Source organism: Epinephelus lanceolatus, chromosome 19 (assembly GCF_041903045.1).
Source record: "Epinephelus lanceolatus isolate andai-2023 chromosome 19, ASM4190304v1, whole genome shotgun sequence".
Taxonomy (NCBI): domain Eukaryota; kingdom Metazoa; phylum Chordata; class Actinopteri; order Perciformes; family Serranidae; genus Epinephelus; species Epinephelus lanceolatus.
Genome location: NC_135752.1, coordinates 38852009 through 38873906, shown reverse-complemented (window position 1 = coordinate 38873906; position 21898 = coordinate 38852009). Strand labels below are relative to the sequence as shown.

Here is a 21898-nt window from a genome sequence, read left to right as displayed (position 1 = left end):
TTCATACAAAAAAGACAGACAGATAGATCACATGATTCCTTTCTATGCAACCAATCGGCGAATCTCATTCAGGGCGTCCTATTTAAACTGCTCTGGCCTGCCTACTGTTGCTGCTTCCTCTGCAAGCTGCTGTGCAACCTGCCTCCACCCCAGCTCCTCCTTTTGCTGTGTCTGACTTATCAATGTCATTTCTGTTTGTCATTGATGCTGCTCTCCCTGCCTTAGGCTTTCCATGTAGGCGCGTGGAAGGGCAGAGAGGTGTGCTCTCTGCCTTAAGTTTACCAGGTGGTGAAAATCTGTTACTTAAAATATGCATAAAAATAAAGAGGTGGAAGTCACTTGGGGACTGGACATGGGGAAACAGAGATCTGTGTGGGTACATGAGATCTTTTAGAAACAGGGGAAATCACAGGGATGACCACCAGCTGGTCCAGGAGCTTTCCCCTGCATGATGGTCGATCTAAGGCTTATTTCAGGATCTGTTCAATTGTCTGGCCCAGAGTCCTGCACCAGGTCAGGTACCTGTTGGGTAACCCGTAAAAAAATGTGTGTAACAGGTAAAAATATGTATATACATATATATACAAATTCATGGGTAAAAATGAACTAGGAATAAAGAAGAATAAAAGTATTTTTATTTTTCAGAATAAAACAAAGTAAAAAGATGCGCAGTATATGCGTAATATTTTACCATCTAAATCACTCTTATAAAGCTGCAGTTTGAAAGTCAATGACACAAGTGTAACCTTTGACCCCGTGGTCTCATTGGTCACCGACGTGGAGGACTCCAGCCATGAAACTTTGCAGCCCGAGGATGAGGTGCAGCCTACATGGAGTTCGGATCCTTTGGAGGTTTGATGGTGGTGGAAGGAGCATGCTAACATGTTTCCTAACCTGGCAGTGATTGAATGTTTTCACCATCCAGTCAAAGAGACGTCTCCTCCGCTGGATTTGGAATTCAAGAACGGAGAACCTGTTTGAGTCCCCGTCCGGACCAAAAATATGGAGCGTGGACTGGTAGCTGGAGAGGTGCCAGTTCACCTCCTGGGCACTGCCGAGGTGCCCCTGAGCAAGGCACCGAACCCCCCAACCGCTCGGAGCGCCTGTCATGGGCAGCCCACTCTGACATCTCTCCACTTAGTGCATGTATAGGTCCAGTTTGTGCATGTATGTGTTCGGACCTGTGTGTAATTGACAACAGAGTGAAAAATTGAAAAATTGAATTTCCCCTCTGCGATTAATAAAGTATATAAAATTAAAAAAAATTAAAAAAATTAACCAGCTTAATGTGAGTGTGTGTTTTATCACGGGTGCAGATCGGTCGCGGGACTTTATTAACGGGTGCGGCTTTGACTTAGACATAAAGACAGGTAACGGGTCAGGTCTGGCACTGAACTTTACGGGTATGGGCAGGTCAGAGCAGTCAGGACAGACAAAGTGATTCAGAAGTTGCAGATGTTTATGGGTTGTTTCTTGTTCTTGCTTTTAGTGGGTTTATTCCAGGTTGGATCAGAGTGGCAGTAACTGCAGGTTGTGTCCATCAGACTCTTTGACTTCTCTGTTTGCTGGTTTTCATGCACTCTGCATCGCAGCATGTGGCGCTGAGGCGTCACGACTGAGGCTTGTCCTGTGCAGTCAGCTTATCGTGGCTGGAACTTAAATCCTGTGTGTGTGTATTTATTATCCTGCTAAATACAAAAACGTGAATCATTCTTTTCTTTTTTTCCCGCCTGTTATGAATCACTGGGTCAGATAATCTGGATAAACTGTTGGCTTGTTTGCATCCTCTCTGATCGTCTCACTGCTCAGGTTTGTTCCCCTGCTGGACGTCAGTACAGTGACGTCATCGTGTTCCCAGATCTCAGTGTTTTTGCGTTACGGTTCCTTCATGTGTTGGGAAAATTCTCCTCCTTCTTAAGATAAAAATCCTCTTGGAGCAGCTGGAGGAGTCATCTCTGAAAACAGGCTGTTGACTGCCACGCTGCAAACATACGATGGTCTGCATTGCTGTAGATTAAACTACTCAACAGGATATAAAGGAGTTCAAATAAGCACAACCTTAAACATCTACACAAATTAAATGACTCATACACATTAAAGATGGGGTAGGCAGTTTAATTTGGAGGACTAAGTCCCATAATAAACTTTGAACATGTTGTAATTCAAGTGGTCTGAGACTAGAACTAGACTCCTGCTCCTCCTCTTGGCTCTGTTTTCAGGCTTTAGAAAATCTGGACTGTGACGGGCCAATCACAGCTCATTTCAAAGAAAGGGCGTTCCTATTGACTGTTCTACAAATAAGGATGAGCGTTCCTTCTGTGAAAGCCTGATTCAATGGTGAAGAATCCTGCAGAGAAAGTTGCTGCTCAAGCACTGGCAACAACTGCCCACACTGCAAAGCAACCCCAAAAAAGTAAGACAGGTTATCAAAGAGAGTCTGACAATATAAGAAATAAAATGTGGCAATATCGGCAAAGAGTTTCATTGATGGCGAGAAAATGTTAGAAAGGCTCACAGCTTTGGCTTCATTAGCTAACATTAGCTAGAGCCCTGAAATACATTTTGTCCGTCACCTCGCTCCCCGCTGCTACAGACTAGCTCGCCACAAGGAGAACTGGCTGCAGCTCCAGAGCCTGACCAACACCTTCTCTTCCCCAGTTTTCACTTTTCGTCACTTTGTCAGTCACCTGTCATGTCTACATATTACGCACTACGTGTCCTCCTGCGTCTGCTGTTCCTGGGAGCCGCAACCAATGCAGGATGTCAACAAAAGAGCATGGTTAGGATGCGGCAATGAGAGCACATGTTTAGGTTTAGAAAAATAACATCAAGTTAACACTGAGCTCTCAGGTAAAAGTCCAGGGTTTGTTTGACCCATCCACCACCCCTCTCACCCTAACCTGACAGGCAATTTCCAGCTCCTTATATTATGTTGTTACTGGCAGCGTTTCAACTTAATGCCATCCAGCAGTGTGTCATACCACCGATGCATAATAACACTGCCTGCTGCATATCATACAGTTGCAACAGGTGGAGTCAGGCCAACTGGCAACATGTCATAAAACTGCGAAGGGTTGTGTCTGGCCTCGTTACAAACTGATGCTGCGAATTATGCCGCCGCAAAAGGTGACTTTTGGCGTCAAGTGTCTGATGCCGAAATCACGGACAATGCAGCAGTAGTTGACAAATGTGAACGGGCTGAATAGACCCACAGTCTGCAGCAGCAGCAGCCACCTGAATCCAGCCAGCACAAACCCCAGGGCCAGAGGACGTACAGCACCGACTCCCTGCCGCATCAACAAACCTTCTGTTGCTGCCATTACACAGATTAGACCCAGTGCTGCCCCGTTGCAAGTGGGTTTGTGCCGGCCTAATTTGAGCCTCTACAGCTGATGACCAAAGGTCCATCTCCCAAACTGCTGCTAGCTATCCTCCTGGAGGGACTGTGGGGTGGCTAGCAGCTGATTCTGGACTCAGTTGTGGTCTGATAAACAGAGCAAGAGTGGGACAAGAAGGGCTGAACGATAGCGCTACGTTCAGTTTTACAATTAAACAAGACTAGCGCGTGGATATGCCTGCTGTCCTTTAGTGGGAGGGGCTTAGGGCAGAGAGGGGACAGCTCACAGCAGTAAAACAGTAAAACAAGGAACATTTTACTGTCCAATAAATACTTTTACTTTTCATACTTTAAGTACATTTAACTGCATACTTAAGGTTTAGAATGCAGGACTTTTACTTGTAGTGGAGTATTTTCACAGTGTGGTATTTTTACTTCAGTAAAGGATCTGGATACTTGCTCCATCTCTGCTGGACAGGAAGAGGACACTGTTTGGAGAAAAAGTAGAAGACGTGGGGACGCCACCTCCTCACATCCCAAATGGAAACGTTATTGGAGGCTACAGGAGTGAAAGCTAATCTTTCACATCCTGTTAGACTCTGCTGCTGAGAGTCTCCTCCACTCAGGCTCCTGCAGCTCTCTTATAACTCTGTTTTAGCACATGAGGACACTTTTACAGCGCCCGCAGACGCCTAATGATTTCTGGCAGTGCTCTTCCTGCTAATTACAGGGACCTCTTCAGGCATAATACCATGCAAATCACCGTGAGTGTTTCAGCTTTGAGTTCACACTGTTGTTGTCTTCGTAAAAACAAGGCCATGAACTCAAAACCACACACACACACCAAGATACACACATTGTGTCGACTGTACACACTTTCTCTGATTAGAGAAATGAGAAACGGTCGCTGCTCTTGTTTTCGTGATTTGAAACCTTCCCACTCACTCATCTGCTAACTAATCTTAAGGTTATTGGTATTGATCAGAAGAGTCATGGGAAATATTCGTCAGGTCTGAGGAAGTCTGTTTCAAATTAACAGAGAGAATGAAGGCAGGAGCTCCACAGTCTGTACTGACACATGTATCACTGCGTGCTGCGTCTGTAAGTGTCAACACGTACATGCACATCTGTACACATGCATGCTGCGACACAGAAACACAAATACTATCATCACACAGCAGATACATGTTTTTGTGCAATAAAACACATTTATATCAAACAGTTTGTGGCAGATATTGATCCTGAAACTTTCCCTAAAACGTATTCATTTAAATGGATAAAAAGATTTCTTTATTTCACGCCATGCAACACGACTCAATATTCCCTGTGGCGGCTCAGATGTGGGAGCATTCACTGGCGAAGGAATAAACACTTCATTTCCACATTAATTATATGCATAACCATTTCTATCTTTGCAGAGGTCTGCTGCAGGATGATGACGCCTCAGTCTCACCATCATCAGCTAATAAACAGCTTCCAAACAATGTCAATCTCTCGTCTACATTTCAGCTGCACTTTAAATAAGCACCAAGTGTTTCTCACCATAATTCACAAAAGAATAAATGACAGATATTCAAAAATAGGAGCAGAGCACTCATTAGGTTACACCTGCAGTGGAGACGCTACACTATGTTATTATCTGTGACACATATTCTCTTTCGCCGTTCTATCACAGATTAAACACTGGGAAGTCCACCTGCTGCAGGACACAAACCAAACCTCAGGTAAATATACTCAGATTTAACATGGAGTGGTTCTCTGGGAACACAATGGTTAACTGCTAGCTTTTCAGAGAAGAAACGTTATTATCAGCCTGTGTGTTCTGACGGCACCTAGTGAAAAATAGGCTTTTGGGATCTCAAGCATCTTTCTGAGAAGATGCGCAAACATAGGAATACTGCACATCTATTTCCAAACAGGTGCAAAGGAGAGGGACGAGAGGAATAAAACTTGTAGAAAAGACTCCTGCACACTTACAAAAACAATGATTTTAATGCAGCAACGTTTCAGTGACTAGACCTTGCCTGATGAAGGAAGATGTAAAATGGGTCATTTTCTAGTGTTGCATCTGTTCAAAGTAGTTGTTGCTTTACTGTTTTTTAAGTATAAAAAGTAAAAGTTAACATGCAGAGTGCCTCCTTTCACAGAGTTGTATCATCGGGGCCTAAAGCTTTGATCAGACAGAGCATGTTTCAGCAGCCTGGGCGGCTTTTAGTGATGGTTTTCAATGAGAGTCAAGTGTTTTGTTTGCACCTTTGCTATTGCCCAGTAAGGCCTCCTGAAGTGATTCGATTTTGAGTCACAAGGTCCCGAATCAATTTGATGTCCGATTTGATTTTTATTCGATTCGATGTTGATTTGATTGGGGACATCTCAGTTACAATACGGATTTTTGCTAAAACGTGAAAGAGATTCTCAGCAACGATTGACATCTTGTGATATTTCAGAGGAAGACTACTGCTTAACGAGACAGTAACAAACAGAACGGGTCAAGTGAAAGGTAAAGAGACACTTTAGACACTTATAATAACAATCAATCTTTTTTTTTTTTTACTTAATTTGTATTAGTTTTTACAAGAACAAAAGAGCAGACAAAAACCAACAACAACAGGCATTAACATCACAGGCAAAGGTTGAGCAAAACAGAAAACAAGAAGAAGCAAGGCTACACTTCAGTGTCACTGACAAAGGGTCCTCCATGTCCATGATCGTCTCTCAAGACCACAAAGGTCCCCATGATCCCCAACTTTGACCCCTGGAAATCCAGGGCCCCTCCAGGGACGGAGAAATCGTCCAGTCATCCATGAGCCACTATCCATCCCAACACCAAGAGAGGCAAACCAAAACTCACCAAACAAATGACATCACTTCGAAGTCAAATAGGATTTTATATTTTTCCAATATTGTTCAAATTCTTTGTGGCCTGTCTCAGAGAAAAAGTCAGTTGTTCCATAACATAAATTTCCTTAACTATTTCTATCCATTCAGAGGCTGTTGGAGACTCTTTGCCCAGCCATTTCCTAGTTACTGTTTTTTTTTTTTAACAACCTGCTAGTTGTATTGTAATAAATACTAGTCCATACCCACTGAGTGCACAGTTGCTCACGTACAGTTTCACATGGTGTGTGTTTGGGATACAGGTCATAGGAAATTGCAGATTAAATAGTAAACTGAACCCATTAAGAAGAGCAAAAACGTGGGACAGACAGAATGACTGACTGACAGAATGACACACTGACAGTTTCCGTGATTATGTACAGCATACCATACCATGACTTAGTCATACCAAACATTAGAAAACAACACCAACATTGGTCCACAGGGGGAGCCACAGCGATCGGTCGCATTTTAGCCATTTTGAAGCATTTTTCTGTTGTTATAGCGCCACCCAGTTGCCAATTAGAGTTAAATTTCTCCAGTCACCTTGAGGCGTCCTGTTCTACATATCTACCAAGTTTAGTAAAAATCCATATGGCGGTTAGGCCTAGATAAGAAATGAGCTCTCTAGCGCCCCCATTTTGTTTGATGGGGTCAATAATGGAGGGGTCCCCTCAGATTATGTGTGGTCATATGCCTACAAAGTTGCGTGGTGATGGGTGAAACCCTTGAGATGTTATACACCTTTATGTGATGAGCCACGCCCTGCGCAATATTCATTGCCTTATAGAAGCTCAGTTTTAGTAAGTTTTCCAACTTTTGCCAAGAGGGAACTTTAGATATTGGTCCCTAGATTATGTTCACCCAGTTTCATGCAGATCGCTCAAACTTCCTAGGAAGAGATCCATTTGAAGTGTTTTTCAAAAAATTCAAAATGGCAGAAAATCTATATAAGCGGAAGTTATGGGTTCTTGAGGCAAATGTGTTCCTCATGAGGAGAGGCATCTCTGTGCAAAGTTTCATGTCTCTACGACATACGGGGCATGAGATATGCCCATTCAAAGTTTGACATTTCAATGGGTTGCTATAGCGCCCCCCTTTGGCCAATTGATGTAATATTGCTTCATTGGCATCCTCCCATGACCCTCTACCACTGTGCCAAATTTCACATGGATTGACCAAGTCAGTGAGGAGAAAAACACACACACACACACACATTCATCACTTCATCATTATATATAGTAAGATAAGGTCCAGGTTGAGCAATACCAAAGTTGTCCTTTGAGTAAATGTACTCAGCTACTTTCCACTGCTGGTTAAGTTTCTAGGAAACAGTCTCCATAAGTTACTGACTGGAAACATGAAGGAGAGGATTTTCAAGGACAGTCTGAAACACGGGAAACATGTTCACCAGTGAAAATGATTCTGTTGAACGCAGCTTCTATCAGTGGACACACAGTGTGATGTAATTACCAACAGGCTCTGTCTGTCACACTGACTCCTTGATGCAATGCCAGCGACAGTGATGAAGTTAGAGTCTCTCTGAACACGACCAGCAGTCACACAGACTCTCACTCCAAAATTTAAATATGACTTTGACCTTTGGAGGCACACAGCGACGGACAGCAAAGACTGAGCCGCAGACTATAATGAAATGTTTGCAAGTTTAAAGAACGTGAGAGAGAGGAGGAGGAGAAGCTATGAATTATTAAAGAGGAGTTATTAGCATGTTCGTTACTCATTTATATCCCAAACGCACTCCCTTCCTCTCTGATTCACACCAGTGTAAGCCTTCAAGTTTCAGAGTGTGAACAAAAAGAAAATTAGAATTATAGAAAACAGAACTATTTTCATGTAGATCTTCCTACAGCTGTTTTAACCCTTTGTTTCCATGTGTCCAGCTCTACAGTTAGTAACTGATCATAACTTGTTAACAAAAGGCACCAAATCAAGTTTTTTAAACAACATACACTCACCGGCCACTTTATTAGGTACACCTGTTCAACTGCTTATTAATGCAAATAACTAATCAGCCAATCACATGGCAGCAGCTCATTAACATTTAGTCATGTAGACATGGTGAAGACGAGCTGCTGAAGTTCAAACTGAGCATCAGAATGATGAAGAAAGGTGATTGAAGTGACTTTGAATGTGGCATGGTTGTTGGTGCCAGACGGGCTGCTCTGAGTATTTACTGGGATTTTCAGCACAACCATCTCTAGGGTTTACAGAGGATGGTCCCAAAAAGAGCAAATATCCAGTGAGCCAAAATGCCTTGTTGATGCCAGAGGTCAGAGGTCATGGCATGGTTTAAACACCACAGCCTACCTGAGTATTGTTGCTGAGCGTGTCCATCCCTTTATGACCACAGTGTACCCATCTTCTGATGGCTACTTCCAGCAGGATAACGCACCATGTCACAAAGCTCACATCATCTCAAACATGACAATGAGTTCACTGTACTCCAATGGCCTCCACAGTCACCAGATCTCAGTCCAATAGAGCACCTTTGGGATGTGCTGGAACGGGAGATTCTCATCATGGATCAGCTGTGTGATGTCTCATGTTGTGATCATCATCATGTTTCAGCACTTTGTTGAATCTGTGACACCAAGAATTAAAAAGGGGTCCCACCTGGTACTAGCAAGGTGTCCCTAATAAAGTGGCCGGTGAGTGTATATAATCATTTTTTATGATGTGATGGTCACCCTGCTGTCAGAAGAACTGCAGCTACCAGCAGGCACAGTGTATGTTTTGTATCTAGCTAGTTAGACAGTGAAGGAACGTTGACTTCAACATGATTTGCTCTTCTGTGTGAAAACGGGATCCTTCAGTTCAAACGTTCATGAATTGATAAGACACCCAGCGACGTCACGTTCCTGTAAATCAGAGCCTTAATGAATGCTAAAATCTGAAAACAGCCAAACTGACCTTTGGTGAAATTCACCTTCTAATTAACATCATGACAAACTGCTCTTTTCATTTCTCGTCATGTGTGTGTTTGCGTGAAAGGAGACGACAGCACACACCCACTGAAATCCCAATTCCCAGCAAAGTGATGAGTGTAAACACATAAAATCCAGTTGACACATCTCCGAGGCAGGAAAGGGAGATTTAATAAATGACGGGGAAGCCTCTGTGTGTACAGTCAACCGGCCAGACAAGTGTTTGATTTCCCTCAAGGACACGATGTTTCCCCTGCACCAGAAAACACACAAAAAAATCCAATCATGTTGTGTCTGGGCCCGCGAGCCCGAACACAGTCTGTGTTTATGTCTCTGTTTAGATATATAAGAAAAAGGCAGAGGGACTGACAACCCTTCTCATTTTGCACGATAAAGCATCAAAGATCCAACCTGTCATTATGATATCTTTATATAATGTTGCAGGGAAACCTCATTAGGAGAGTCTGCGTGGGTGAAAAGAGAAAAACCTTGTGAGCAGGAAGGAAAAAAGAAAAGATCTCTAAATCTAAATAAAGAGGAGACAGTGGCGGTGCATCCTCCGCCTGCTGCTGCTGCGCTCGATAAACTGGCCAGCAGAGATGCAGGAGGTTTGGAAATGCTCAATCACCCCCAAAAAATATGGGCTTTTCACCCTCAGCATGGGATAAAGGAAGAAATGAGTTCTCCTGCTGCGTCAGGGGGAAATGACAGATCTGAGTTAACTTGGCTCTGAGAGACTGAAAGTCTGAGTCAGTACATACAGAGGTGAGAGAGGACAGAAGGACGGACTGAGAGAAGGAAGTCTGAAGGAAGAGAAAGAATGGAAAGAAGCCTGAGTGGGACAAACTTCAAACATCACTCCAAAATTCACCATTTGATATTGCTTTGTGCAAGTTTGTGAAATTTTGGCACGCTGCTCTATCATCATAGGTCATCAAACTCCTTGATTTCCTGCATTATAATCAAAATGAATGCAGCGTTAAATAAAAACTGGACAGCAACGATACTATAAAGTGTCATGTGGGCCAAGCAGTGTTGTAGTCAGGAAGACCACCTCAGTCGAGACCAAGACCAGTTCCACACTGCTTGACTCAAATAGAATGTGGAATATGAAAACCACAGTAGGCACTCCTCAAATTGATGTATAAGATCCACATTTGCATAAAAACACCCACAGAAAACAAATGAAAATTCCCCTTCATTCACCTCTTTTATCGCCACATATGTGTGTATGTATAAGTGCAGCAAAAGAAATGTCTTGATAAGATAATCAAACGGCATTGAAGAGGTGAATTTTATCCATCCATCTTCATCCGTTTATCCAGAGCTGGGTCGCGGCCTTGGCAGGCCCAGCAAAACACTCCAGACGTCCCTCTCCCCAGCAACACTTTCCAGCTCCTCCTGGAGGACCCCGAGGTGTTCCCAGACCAGACGAGATATATAATCCCTCCAGTGTGTTCTGGGTCTGCCCCGGGGCCTCCTACCAGTGGGACGTGCCCAGAACACCTCTAACAGCAGGCGCCCAGGAGGATCCTGATCAGATGTTGAACCACATCAACTGACCCCTTTTGACAAACTAGAATGACCATCGTTAAAAAGAGGAGGTGGCCTGCGACACTACTTATCACCCACTTACAATGCAGTCTTGGGATCCCTCCCCAGACTGCTCAACACCCATTCACACCTGGACCCATCTAACCCTAACGACACACAAGATGACCAGGTGGATCAACTCTGTCAGGGTTCACAACCACAAAGGGTTTAAAGCCTTCGACTCCGCACCAGTCATTTAGAACTGGAGAAGCCTCTAAGGTCCTCGAGAAACTCAAGTACAGTTGTCAACGATATAGCATTTAGGATTCCCATGACCTGGATGACTCAGAGTCTTCACCGACATTTACAAGAATGAGATGGATATGGTCACATAGACCTTAACCTTTGACCTATGACTACCAAAATCTAATTAGTTCATCACTGAGTCCAGGTGAATGTTGGTGCCAAATTTGAAGAAATTCCCTTGAGGCATTCTTGAGATATCATGTTCACAAGGATGGGATGTACGTACGGACGGACAGACGGACTATCCCAGATGGTAAAACAGTGACGGGTCTGTTTCGGTCGGTTTTGTTTCATGTTGTATGGCAGGCGTCTGGCTGAGGAGTCACACCATCCATCATCCTTACCACCGACAAGGTCAGATCATACACTACATCACTTCAGACACGAATTAAATGTACAAATATAACGTGTTAGTGGTTTGCAGAAACGTACAATGCCAACATTTTCTTCTGGAGACTAAGCTGCAACAACAAAAACAAAGACAAAAAATCTCCTCTTTGACACAATCTGAGCATCGTTAACATCACAAATTACAAATAGGGGACACACTGCCAATTATTTTCATTATCAATTCATCTGTTGACTCTTTCCTTGATTAACCAATTTACTGTTTATCACATGAAGTCCAAAAAAAGGTCAAAAATGCTCATCACCATTTGTTTGAGTCTGAGACGACGTCTTCAAATATCTTGTTTTGTCAACTCAGTCTCACTCTGAAGGCGTCGAAATCCGGCGCTTGGGCAGTGACTTGTGGCGTCAGACACTGATGACGAAGGCCGTCCTTTAACATCGGCATGATACGAAGCCGGTTGCTTTGGGCGTCTTCACTCGACTTTCACCCAGGAGAGCGGTGTTTGTGTCCCGCAAGATTCTAAAGCCAAACCCTGTTCTTTTTTCCTAAACCCAACCATGTGTGTTTGTTGTTGAAGAAAAAAAACATTGTCAGCACAGTGCTTTTATTTTGAAAGAGACTGTATGCAAACTGTACATTTCCTGTGAAAACAGAAGTGTATTTTGAAAACAGACAATGCATGTAACAGGCTGAAGTTGACACGGCGTCCCAGAATGTCAACAACCAACACACCCAGGGTACCTTGGACGTCATATGTGGACGTGGACAGTCCATGACCAAACGTGGACATGTGACGAGGTCACAGTGAGGATGATTCTCAGCCTTTAAAGATTTATTGATTTCCCATATTGTTTCTTTTTAATTTTCTGCCCACTGAACGGTTTAATTACAGCAGTTGTGCTGGATTAAAAGATATTAAACTATAAAGGTGCTGCCTTTTTTCCCGTGTCCACCCCTGAGGGTTAAACCTGAGCTCTCTGCAGGCGGCGTCTTTGTTTGGAAGCTGGCTGTCTGGAAGCACTCAGATAAACACACATGTACGGCAGCAGAGCAAACACGCAGTGGGAGATATGGATTTCTGTTGATGAGCGTGTTTCAGTGGCCTCGGGCTGTGCACCTGTGGAGGAGAGGCTCAATAATCTGTCTGTCAACAACACGCTGGACACACGTGCTGCAGACAGAGACGCCGCTCCGTCTGCTTTGGATCCTGAGCTTCATGACAGAAGTAGATGTGCAGGATTAATGTGACAGAAGCTGCTCAGAAACACGAGCAGACACGCCGTACTCCTGTTAGACGCTCGCCGCTTCCATTAAAACGAGCTCACTCAAAGCCTCATTCGTCTTACTGATAGCTGTTCAATCCGCCTCTCCACGTCCACGATGCAATCACATGCTATTAAGTGGCCGTGTGTGTGTGTGTCCGAGCGCGTGTGTGTGTGACTGTAATATCGAGCTGCCGCTGTATGAGGGTCCAGTGGAGCCTCCAACAACATTATAGTGGCCGTAGCACAGTTACAATAAAGCTGCACATTAGAAACGTCTTATTGAGTTAGCAGCCGGGAAATATATAATAATAATAATAATAATAATGATCAGCTGTCTATATGTATCCAGATATTGTTGTAAACAGATATTTTCCCCCGTTTAAAAGCAAAAGCCGTCCACACATCATTTTACAAATATCCTTGTCTACACCAGAACCCTAAAATGACTCCCAACACTCACGTGTGCAGTGTTCACACAGACCGTGTTGTTGCTGTAGAGCTGCCTGCTGTCTGTATCTGCTGTATTTCCACAACTGAAAGCTGATACTCCACATATTTATGGAGCCATGCAAACCAACAGACAGGCAGTGAAGATGGTGTTTTGATGATCATACCGCGCTCGTACCACCTTTTGCTACAGTTTCAATGTTTACATCCTGTCACAGGCATTAAAATACTATAAGTATGTGTTTTTATCTCAATACTTCCTGTTTCCGTTTCAAAATAAAAGTCCCCCTGTGAACAGAATGCCTTCATTTGTTCAACACGAGGCTTTTATTGTGAAATATTGGCAGGATGATGTTGTTGACAGTGCAGAGGTGAAAACACGCCTCACCAGGCAGCGTAATGTTGTGTTCACACCACCACATGCGAATTTTCACATTGCATTATTCACGCTGGAATATTTTGTGTTGACTTGTTTCATACGTGCAAATAAGGGCCGTTTAGTCGATGTCGATAGTCAATGCACGCAACGCGACGCAAGCAATGCACTTCCTTTCATAATCAACACACTGGACGGAGGCGACACTTGAAATGCAATATATCGCTCGCGCAATAGGGGGTAGCAGAGTCACTGGTACATTCTGGCGAGCTAGTACTGCTATTTCATTAGAGTGCAGGAACTGTCATATAAATGGGGGTGTGTCCGTACCAGTTTGCAAAGTTTTCCCTCCTCGCCCACCATATTTCACACCTGCTTCTTCTGCAGCCCCTTTTACACTGCCAGATTTTCAGTGAATGTTGGGCTGTTTTGCCGTTTAGACACACAGAGCCAGATTGGCGAGTTGATCCAAGGTGCCCAATTTTCCGCCTCGTAAGGTAGACATATTGGTGGAACCCTTTTGGTTTAAACAGACCGAAGTGCCCTTCCACAACGGGAGGGGCTGTTGATGACTTGTGGGAGGAGCTGTTGATGACGATGCACGTGCGACCCACTGGCGGTGGATAAACAGGAAACAGCTGATAGCAGGAATTAGCGAGCAGCTAGTAGCAAGAGGGAAACACAAACCTGACAGACACTGTAAAGATGAGCAACTGGGGAGACAAGGAATTGCGCGCCCTCCTTGTCCTCGCAAACGAAGAGGCCATTAACCGTCAGATGACGGGGACGGTGAAGGACGGGCCGACTTATGAGAGAATCGCCGAAGGACTGACCAGCCGCGGCTTCCCTCCCACGTCACTGTTTACGTCACACGCTGAGCTACATGTTTTGTTACTTGCTCACGCCCCCCATTGCCCCGAAAAAGGCACATTCTGTATAAACAAAAGTAGGTAGGCGGCATTTTGCTGCACTCCCCGATTTTGTTTTTATACTGCCAATGCTGAAAAAAGACTGATTGGGTACATCGCTTGCATTATCACCCCCACTGGCAACGCATGGTATTACACACGCCGCTGCGTTGCGTACCAAAAAAATGGACAACACATTTTGAGACGCAACAACGCATCATGGCAGCCAATGCGTCCCAATGCGTTCGTGTCTACTTGCCTTTGCATCGACTATGAAACGGCCCTAACTCGTATCATACACACTCGAAATCACTTAATTCATGAATGAACTTCCTCCAGTAATTTCTCTCGAACATAAGAATATCACGTGAAATCGCGCTACTTGCTTCATTCGCACTGCTTAAGTTGCGTATTTCGCGTCATTGGCATTGTCTCTATTGCGCCAGCTGTTTCAAATGAAGCTTGTATCCTCTGCAGTTCAGTCAGACAACTTACGTTTTAAATCTTTATTTCAACAGCAGACTATAGTTAGAGTTTGGTGTCTAGACTCTGACCTCATCACTTCCTGCTGATATGTTTACATGAGATATTGGCGAGTGATGATTTAATAACGTGTGTGTATGAATCAGTGCAGCTCGCAGACGTCACTCAATTTGTGGTCAGTAAAAGCCTCGTTGCTATTTATGAACTTTATTCCTTTATATCCTTCTGCATTATCAAGAAATAACATTCTCTGCTAGCTTGATGCTAACGGTTCAGCAGGATGCTAAAGTGCCTTGCCTGCTTCACACACAGTCATGTCCCCACAGGAAATATCAAAAAGGCTGGAACGTCCTGAGGCGTCCCAGACGTGGCGTCGGTTGTTGCTTACTATGACACACCACATGAGATAAAACAATGGATTACTGCGTACAATGCTCAGTGTCGTTCACGATCTGAGACGGCACTGTACGACGCCACATCGGGCTATAATCAGGCTGATGTCGTGTAGTCTGAACCCTGACTGACAACATGTCAACAGGTAAACAGTCACAGATATAAATACTCTGCTGGCACACGTGAAACTATCGACACAGACAGCAGAGAAAACAAGATCGAAGAACATTATTGATTAACACACACACACACGCACACACATAAGGTTGTTCATATTTTTCCTTCAATATTAAAGAGACAATACAATATTCTACAGACACAGAATAGTGAGATTAAATAAAATATTAAATCCTGCCATCACACAACGGTGTATTCTCACATGTTGATGAAGTTCAGAAAGCAGCACACACACACACACACACACACACACACGGAAGTAGTTAAACGAAGGTAAACACACACAAACAACCTGACAGCTTCACTTTGTGTGTGGAGACATAAAGGGGCCAGAGTCTAATCTCTAACAGCGATCTAATTAACTATGGTTTTCACAACTGTCCAAAGTGTTTGAGAAGAGAGCCGGTGAGTTTAGCTGCAGCCCGGGGCCAAGACGAAGAAAAACTGCTTTCCAGAGAACATGAGAGAGCCGGAGAGCAGAAAGAGATGTTCCAAACACGCTGAGAGAAGTTTGTTTTTCTGTTGGTCTGGGTTGTGATGTAATCTGGGCGATCTCTGGAGATCTACAGTGTTGGATAAACTGCTGATGCTGTCATATCATATATACTGTGGACTAACGGCTATGGCTCCTAAATAATACATATCAGGTGGGAATGAAAGTTTGCTCAACAACAAATCAAGTCTACGTCAGCACTGCACAAGAACACATCTGATTCTTTGTGCTGTTAAGTCTCGCTGCCTTCTGGTTCTTAAAAATTCAATGTGCAGGATTTGACAGCATCTATTGGTTGAAATTAAATATTATAGTCATAACTATGATTTCATTAGTGTGAAATCACCTGAAATTAAGAATCCTTGTGTTTTTGTTCCCTCACAATGAGCCATTGATATCTACATAGGGAGCAGGTCCTCTTCCATGCAGTCTGCCATGTCTCTACAGTAGCCCAGAATGGACAAACCAAACCCTGGCTCAGAATAGATGCATTAATCTGCCACCATCAATCTCAAACATGCTTGCCACATGGGGGAAGTTTTAGCTCTGCAATGTTACAACTAGATGGAACTAAATCCTCCACACTGGACCTTAAAACGAAAAGTATCATCTCTACCATGTGTTACATGTTTGGCAGCGGTTTAATGTAATTAAGTACATTTAAGTATAAGTATAGTACTTTCAAAGTAACGTCAGTACTGGAGACATAGTGGTGACAGTTGACCCCACCTCCCCATGGTCTTCATGGCCTCTGGGAAGGACCCTGGAGACGAGGCCTGACTCTAATGGACTGGTCCAGTCGGTTAAACTCAAGACAAAAACAGGAATCTTAAACCTCGTCTCCACCAAACCCTTTCAGTCCAGTCCCTCTGGAACCAGCAGTAAGCCTTCAGACATGGTACCTAGACCCTCGGTGTGTTCAGACAGTCCTCTTAAATGTGGGCGGGGTTGTTGTCACTCACTGCTCCGTCCAGCACTCGCTGTATTTCCTCATCAGCGGTGACACAGATGGAAGTCTGCACCTGGTTTATCGTCCACAGAACGAGGCTGCACGCCCACATTTTCACAACAAAATAGAACAGGCTGCAGTGAGAGTCTCTCTCCATGGGATATTTAAAAATAGCAGCTTTGTGCATTTAGTCCTTCTCAGGCAAGCTCAGGGGTTTAGTGTTGCTGTAGCCCACAGGAAGTGAGGATTAGAATATATGACCTTCACATAATCCGCTCCAAATTAATCTATATTTTTAAAGTCATTACTAAAAGTGTGTGTCATATAAAAACTAAAGTGATGCTCAAAGTTGTCACAGTGAAATTTAAGGTGTGCTGATGGATTCACGTCATCAACTCATGCATTGAGTAACATTACAAGTTAACGTTCCACCTTAAAAGTTGCCGGCAGTCGGCCCAGTGAATAAAGTTATTTTTTCTCTTTCATTTTATAGTTGTAGTTTACTGATGTATGAACAGAGGTTACATAAAACCAGAGTGAGCGTCCTCTACTGACCAATCAGACTGCAGGGTTTCTAGCTCCACCTTTTAGTACCAGATCTGTGTGCTAGGTACCCCAACAGAGGGGGGACCAAACATGGGGACGCTAAGGAACGCTTCTGTTGGTACCATCCACAACTTTCACTGTGGAGACAGAAAAAAAGCGAACCCATCCATCCATCCATCCATCCATCCATCCAGATGAAGTAGCTCATGAAAAATATGACGTGCCAGATTTAGTAACGACAGCTGCGTCCAACACTTAGTATCAGAGTAACGGAGTGGACCACATTAAAGAACTCAGACTGGGAGATCTCTACTTGTACCTAGTATACTGGTAACGTCCCATCCCTGCAGGGACGTTTGCTGCATGCGTCCCCTTTAAACTTGTTTACCATCATTCTGTGGACGTGTGGGGTCACTGAAATCAGGCTGTTATCTCTAACTTGAGCCTCTCTTACATGCACTGAGACTGAACTCGTCTAGACATTACCCAGAGGAGCTGCGTGAATGCAAATGTCTGAATCAGTTGGATCAGTCGGGCATCAAGCAGACTTTACCCTGCCAGCTCCCTTTCTCACACCTATGTATTCAGACGTACCTCTCTGTCCTTGAGCTTCATGGCCAAGACCAGCTGGTTCCTGTGATTGGCCAGTGCTTCTCTGTAACTGCCTTTGGAGAAGAGCGCAGAGCCGAGGTTCCCATGAGCACGGCATTCACCTGACTGGTCACCTGTGGACGAGACACAGAGTACGTGACGTTCACATTCTCCACCACCAGTTCACACCTCGCTCCATCACTGCCTCCTCTTCCATACCTAAAGTCTTGGTCACCTCCAGGTCCTGCTGCATATACGCCATGCTCTTCTCCGCGTTACCCAGAGACCAGTAGGCCGAGCTCAGGGCCGAGAAGACGGATCCACGCAGCTTTAGCGAGCACGTGCCGATCTTCAGCCCGGCCTCCAGCACCACGACTGAGGCGCCGTGGAAACTGTGGGTGAGCAGCTCCTGACCGATGACGGACACGACCACAAACGGGCTCTTGTCCAGCTTCATCTTCTGCAGCTGTTGGTACGTCGGCTCAAGGGAGTCTGCGGAGGTGGAAAGACAAAGACACAGGTCAGAGGTAAAATGTGGGTCAGGCTTTTTTAAAACTCGCACCAAGCCGGCCGTTATGAGAGCCAATCCTCGCCGCCCAACCTTAACGCAACCCACAAACCCACAACCCAGAGCCTTTAGATTCTGGGAATGACCATCGTTAATATAAACCTACTTCCTGCTGGCTATATTTTGTATCATTTTCAGTAATTATCACAATATAAAATGTGTGTTTTCTGTTTTAAAAAGTGCAAACGTAGGAAGACAGCAAGTACAAACTATCTTTTAATTGGTTATGTCTTAAAGAAGTATTTCGCTGCTGGAAAGATGGTCTGTCTGTGTAGTGGAAAGACACTGGAGCTACATGACCAGAGAAAACAGTTAAGGGTCTGTGGCATTCGCTTTTACTCAAGAGGTAGAAAACTAGAACTACTAGAATGCACCTGACCAGACCAATAAACACTCCCACTGGTGGGTGACGTAACATGAGCTTGTCCGTTTGACACAATGGCGGCCAGATGGCAACAAACAATCTCATATTACAGTTAAACAGTAACTAAAACATGTTTCTGAAAACGCCTGAGGTCAGAAACAGGCAAGGTAGTAACAGAGTCTTGGTTTAAATTTGATCATCTGATATTTTTGGCTTCTGTTTTCGCTGTGCAGGAAACAGTATGGCACCCACCTCCTGTTCACAAACTCTTGCTATTACAGCTAAACAGGGCACTAAAATATGTTTCTAAAAACACTGTAGGCAAGAAATAGGCTGTGCGCTAACAGAATCTTGATTCATATTTGATCCGCACTGCCTAGTTTTACTGTTTGATCAGATTTCAGTCTGAGTTTGAGAGAGAAGCAGAGAGGTGGGTCTGTCTCTTGATCCGCTTCTATTCTCCTTGTGTCTGCCGTGGCAGCATTAGTGGCGCACAATATGAAAATGTCTGTAGCTCAATTATCGAGAGAGAGAGGGAAAGAGAAGGTGGAAGGTGGACTATTGCACCATGTTTCTGTAGGTTCTTAACCTCTCTAACTCCGCCAGGACGCCGACGTCCTCGCTCCCCTCCTCCTCTGTTAAATGGTATCTTCCAGGCGCACTACGCCATCAAACCATGTGATGTTTGGTATTGCTGGATTCAGGAAGCTCTCAACTTTTCAAAAATAAAATCGTTTTTCTTTTATTCCTTATGTATTTCGCACCAGAGCAGCCTAAACACACAAAGTCCAAAATCACGATGAGTGGTGACAAGTCATGTCATGCCGTTTTTCGACGGGAAAAGTTAAAGGATTACTCGCGATCTTATGTGGAGCTGTTAGTGGGGACTTAGCTGGTTTATAAAAGGTAAGAGTCTCACTCCTACCACTATTTTTGTCTGAGATCTACCGTCTAGAAAGTGGGATCGTAACTTTCACGCTTCATATGGCTTTATTTGGTGATATTTTATGGTGTTTCTGTGTCATAAACAACATCAGCTATCATAATCACACCTGATTTCAATAAGGTACAATGTTTGAAGCTGGCTGAGTGTTGTTTGATCACTGATAGTACTGTTTTGAAGCCGAGTGACCGACTTGTCATTTGGAGCTCCGCCTGGATCTTTTCATGGTAAAAACACTGTAGAATGGTCATACTTTGAGCAGTCTTCTTCAAATTTGGAACAAGTGTTCATTGATAGTGTGCCTACAGCCCCACAGTGTCATTTACCTGCTCAGATGAAGCCACAGACAGTTATTCATCCTGAAACACATTTTTTATTTTATTTTAGGCAAAATCTTCATTTTTTTACTGACTTCAGAGGCCCATTACTCTGTCTCTGTATCACCTAGAGTGTTTCTGACACTTTCACAAGAAACTTCAGGGAGTTTTCTTTCTGGCAACACCTCGTGCATGCATGTAGTCAGAGCGGTTCAGAAGCTACAGTCATTTTAATTTGGGTATGTCATTTTAGGCGTTTTCGCTACAAAATGAGGGTGGAGTACAAGAGGTGAATAACTTACTCAGAAAGATGCTCCGTCACTTTATGACCCCGCAATACTTTCTAACAAGCTTACTGAACCCACCCGACTTTTGGGTCCACTCGTGGGAGCCACGGGTTGTGGGTTCAACCTATCCATCACTACAAGTATCCTTTAATTAAGTAAACGTGCTTACACCACACTGTGAATGTAGATACACAAGGTTTAAATGAAATGTGGTTCTCACAGGAAGTGACGCTACAAACATATGATGATCTTATAGAATATGATGCATCGCTGTAGATTAAACTACACAACAGGATATAAAGGAGTTAAAATGAGCATAAACATCTACAGCAGTAAAATGACACATGAATGCAGCAGGAATATTAATCCAAACACATCAGACAGAAAAGAAAAACACTGACAGCATGAACAGTTTATGGACTTTAACTTGTAGTGGAGTATTTTAACAGTGTGGTATTAGTACTTAACTTAAAACATGTCCTGAGCCATCAGCATGCATTTCCCTTGATCATTTTGTGTCATAGCGTCACACAAACTGCTGTGAAATATTCAAATAGGAATTTTTTTTTCTGTTTTGGATATTTACTGGCTGATTTTCTGCAACAGTTTCTTCACAGCACCAAGTTTCTACGTGTCATGAAAAAGATTATTGATGAGTGAGCGTTTTCAGAATCACATTTCCTGCTGAAATGAAATGTGACAGACAGTTATATGCAGATTGCTGGTAAAATGCTGGGTGTGCATGAGGATGGAGACTGCGGAGCGTCGGCGGCTCTGACAAACTGAGATTGTTGTGAAACTCTCAGAAGACAGCTGCCGAACAAAAGTGTGAAATGCAACTGAACGCCGCCTGGAGACATCAGACCGACTGTTGGACTGAGGTTTGTATTATTAAAGTGTATCTCTTCTAGCAGTGAGTATTTTGATATTTTCAGAGAGTTGTGTATCTGTTTCTGTAACCAACATCTTGGCTGAGTGAAAACTGAAAGAAAAAGTGTCAATAACAAACTTGTGTTGCTGAGAAACGGCAGCAGCTCTGACAATAGATTTATTGAATCTGTGTTAATCAATGGCAGTAGCTTTATGTCTGTTACACCGCGCTGCATCCTGTCAGTAAACTGCTGCAGCTCCTCTCTTTGTGTAACACCGAACAGGAAGCAGCTCTGGAGGCGCAGGTTCATCTGTCAAGGCTCAAATAAAAACAGACATCACACTGTAAATGTTTAATTAATGTGAAGGTTTCATCTGCGGGGAGTGTACGCTGGTAATGTCAAGAACAGGAGCAGAGTTGTGATGCTAGTCAGAGCTAATGAACTGGATGGAGGACACGTTCATGATCGACCTCAACAAAGCTGACGGTCTGTCATTACGCATACAGTTGCAATCAAATTTATTCAACCCCCACTGCATATTAGGCTTATTGGCAAAATATACAATTTCT

At 43.8% G+C, this 21898-nt stretch overlaps 1 protein-coding gene across 1 annotated transcript in view; it reads right to left on the bottom strand.

Moving 5' to 3' along the window:
- The window catches only part of ttc28 (tetratricopeptide repeat domain 28), a 214254-nt gene that overhangs the window by 69594 nt on the left and 122762 nt on the right, over nucleotides 1-21898 (bottom strand). Inside the window, exons 4-5 of the mRNA XM_033646573.2 lie at nucleotides 18198-18470; nucleotides 17982-18112 (exon numbers count right to left, since the gene is read on the bottom strand). Coding sequence (XP_033502464.2) covers nucleotides 17982-18112; nucleotides 18198-18470 — 404 coding nt within the window. The remainder of the gene's footprint in view (nucleotides 1-17981; nucleotides 18113-18197; nucleotides 18471-21898) is intronic.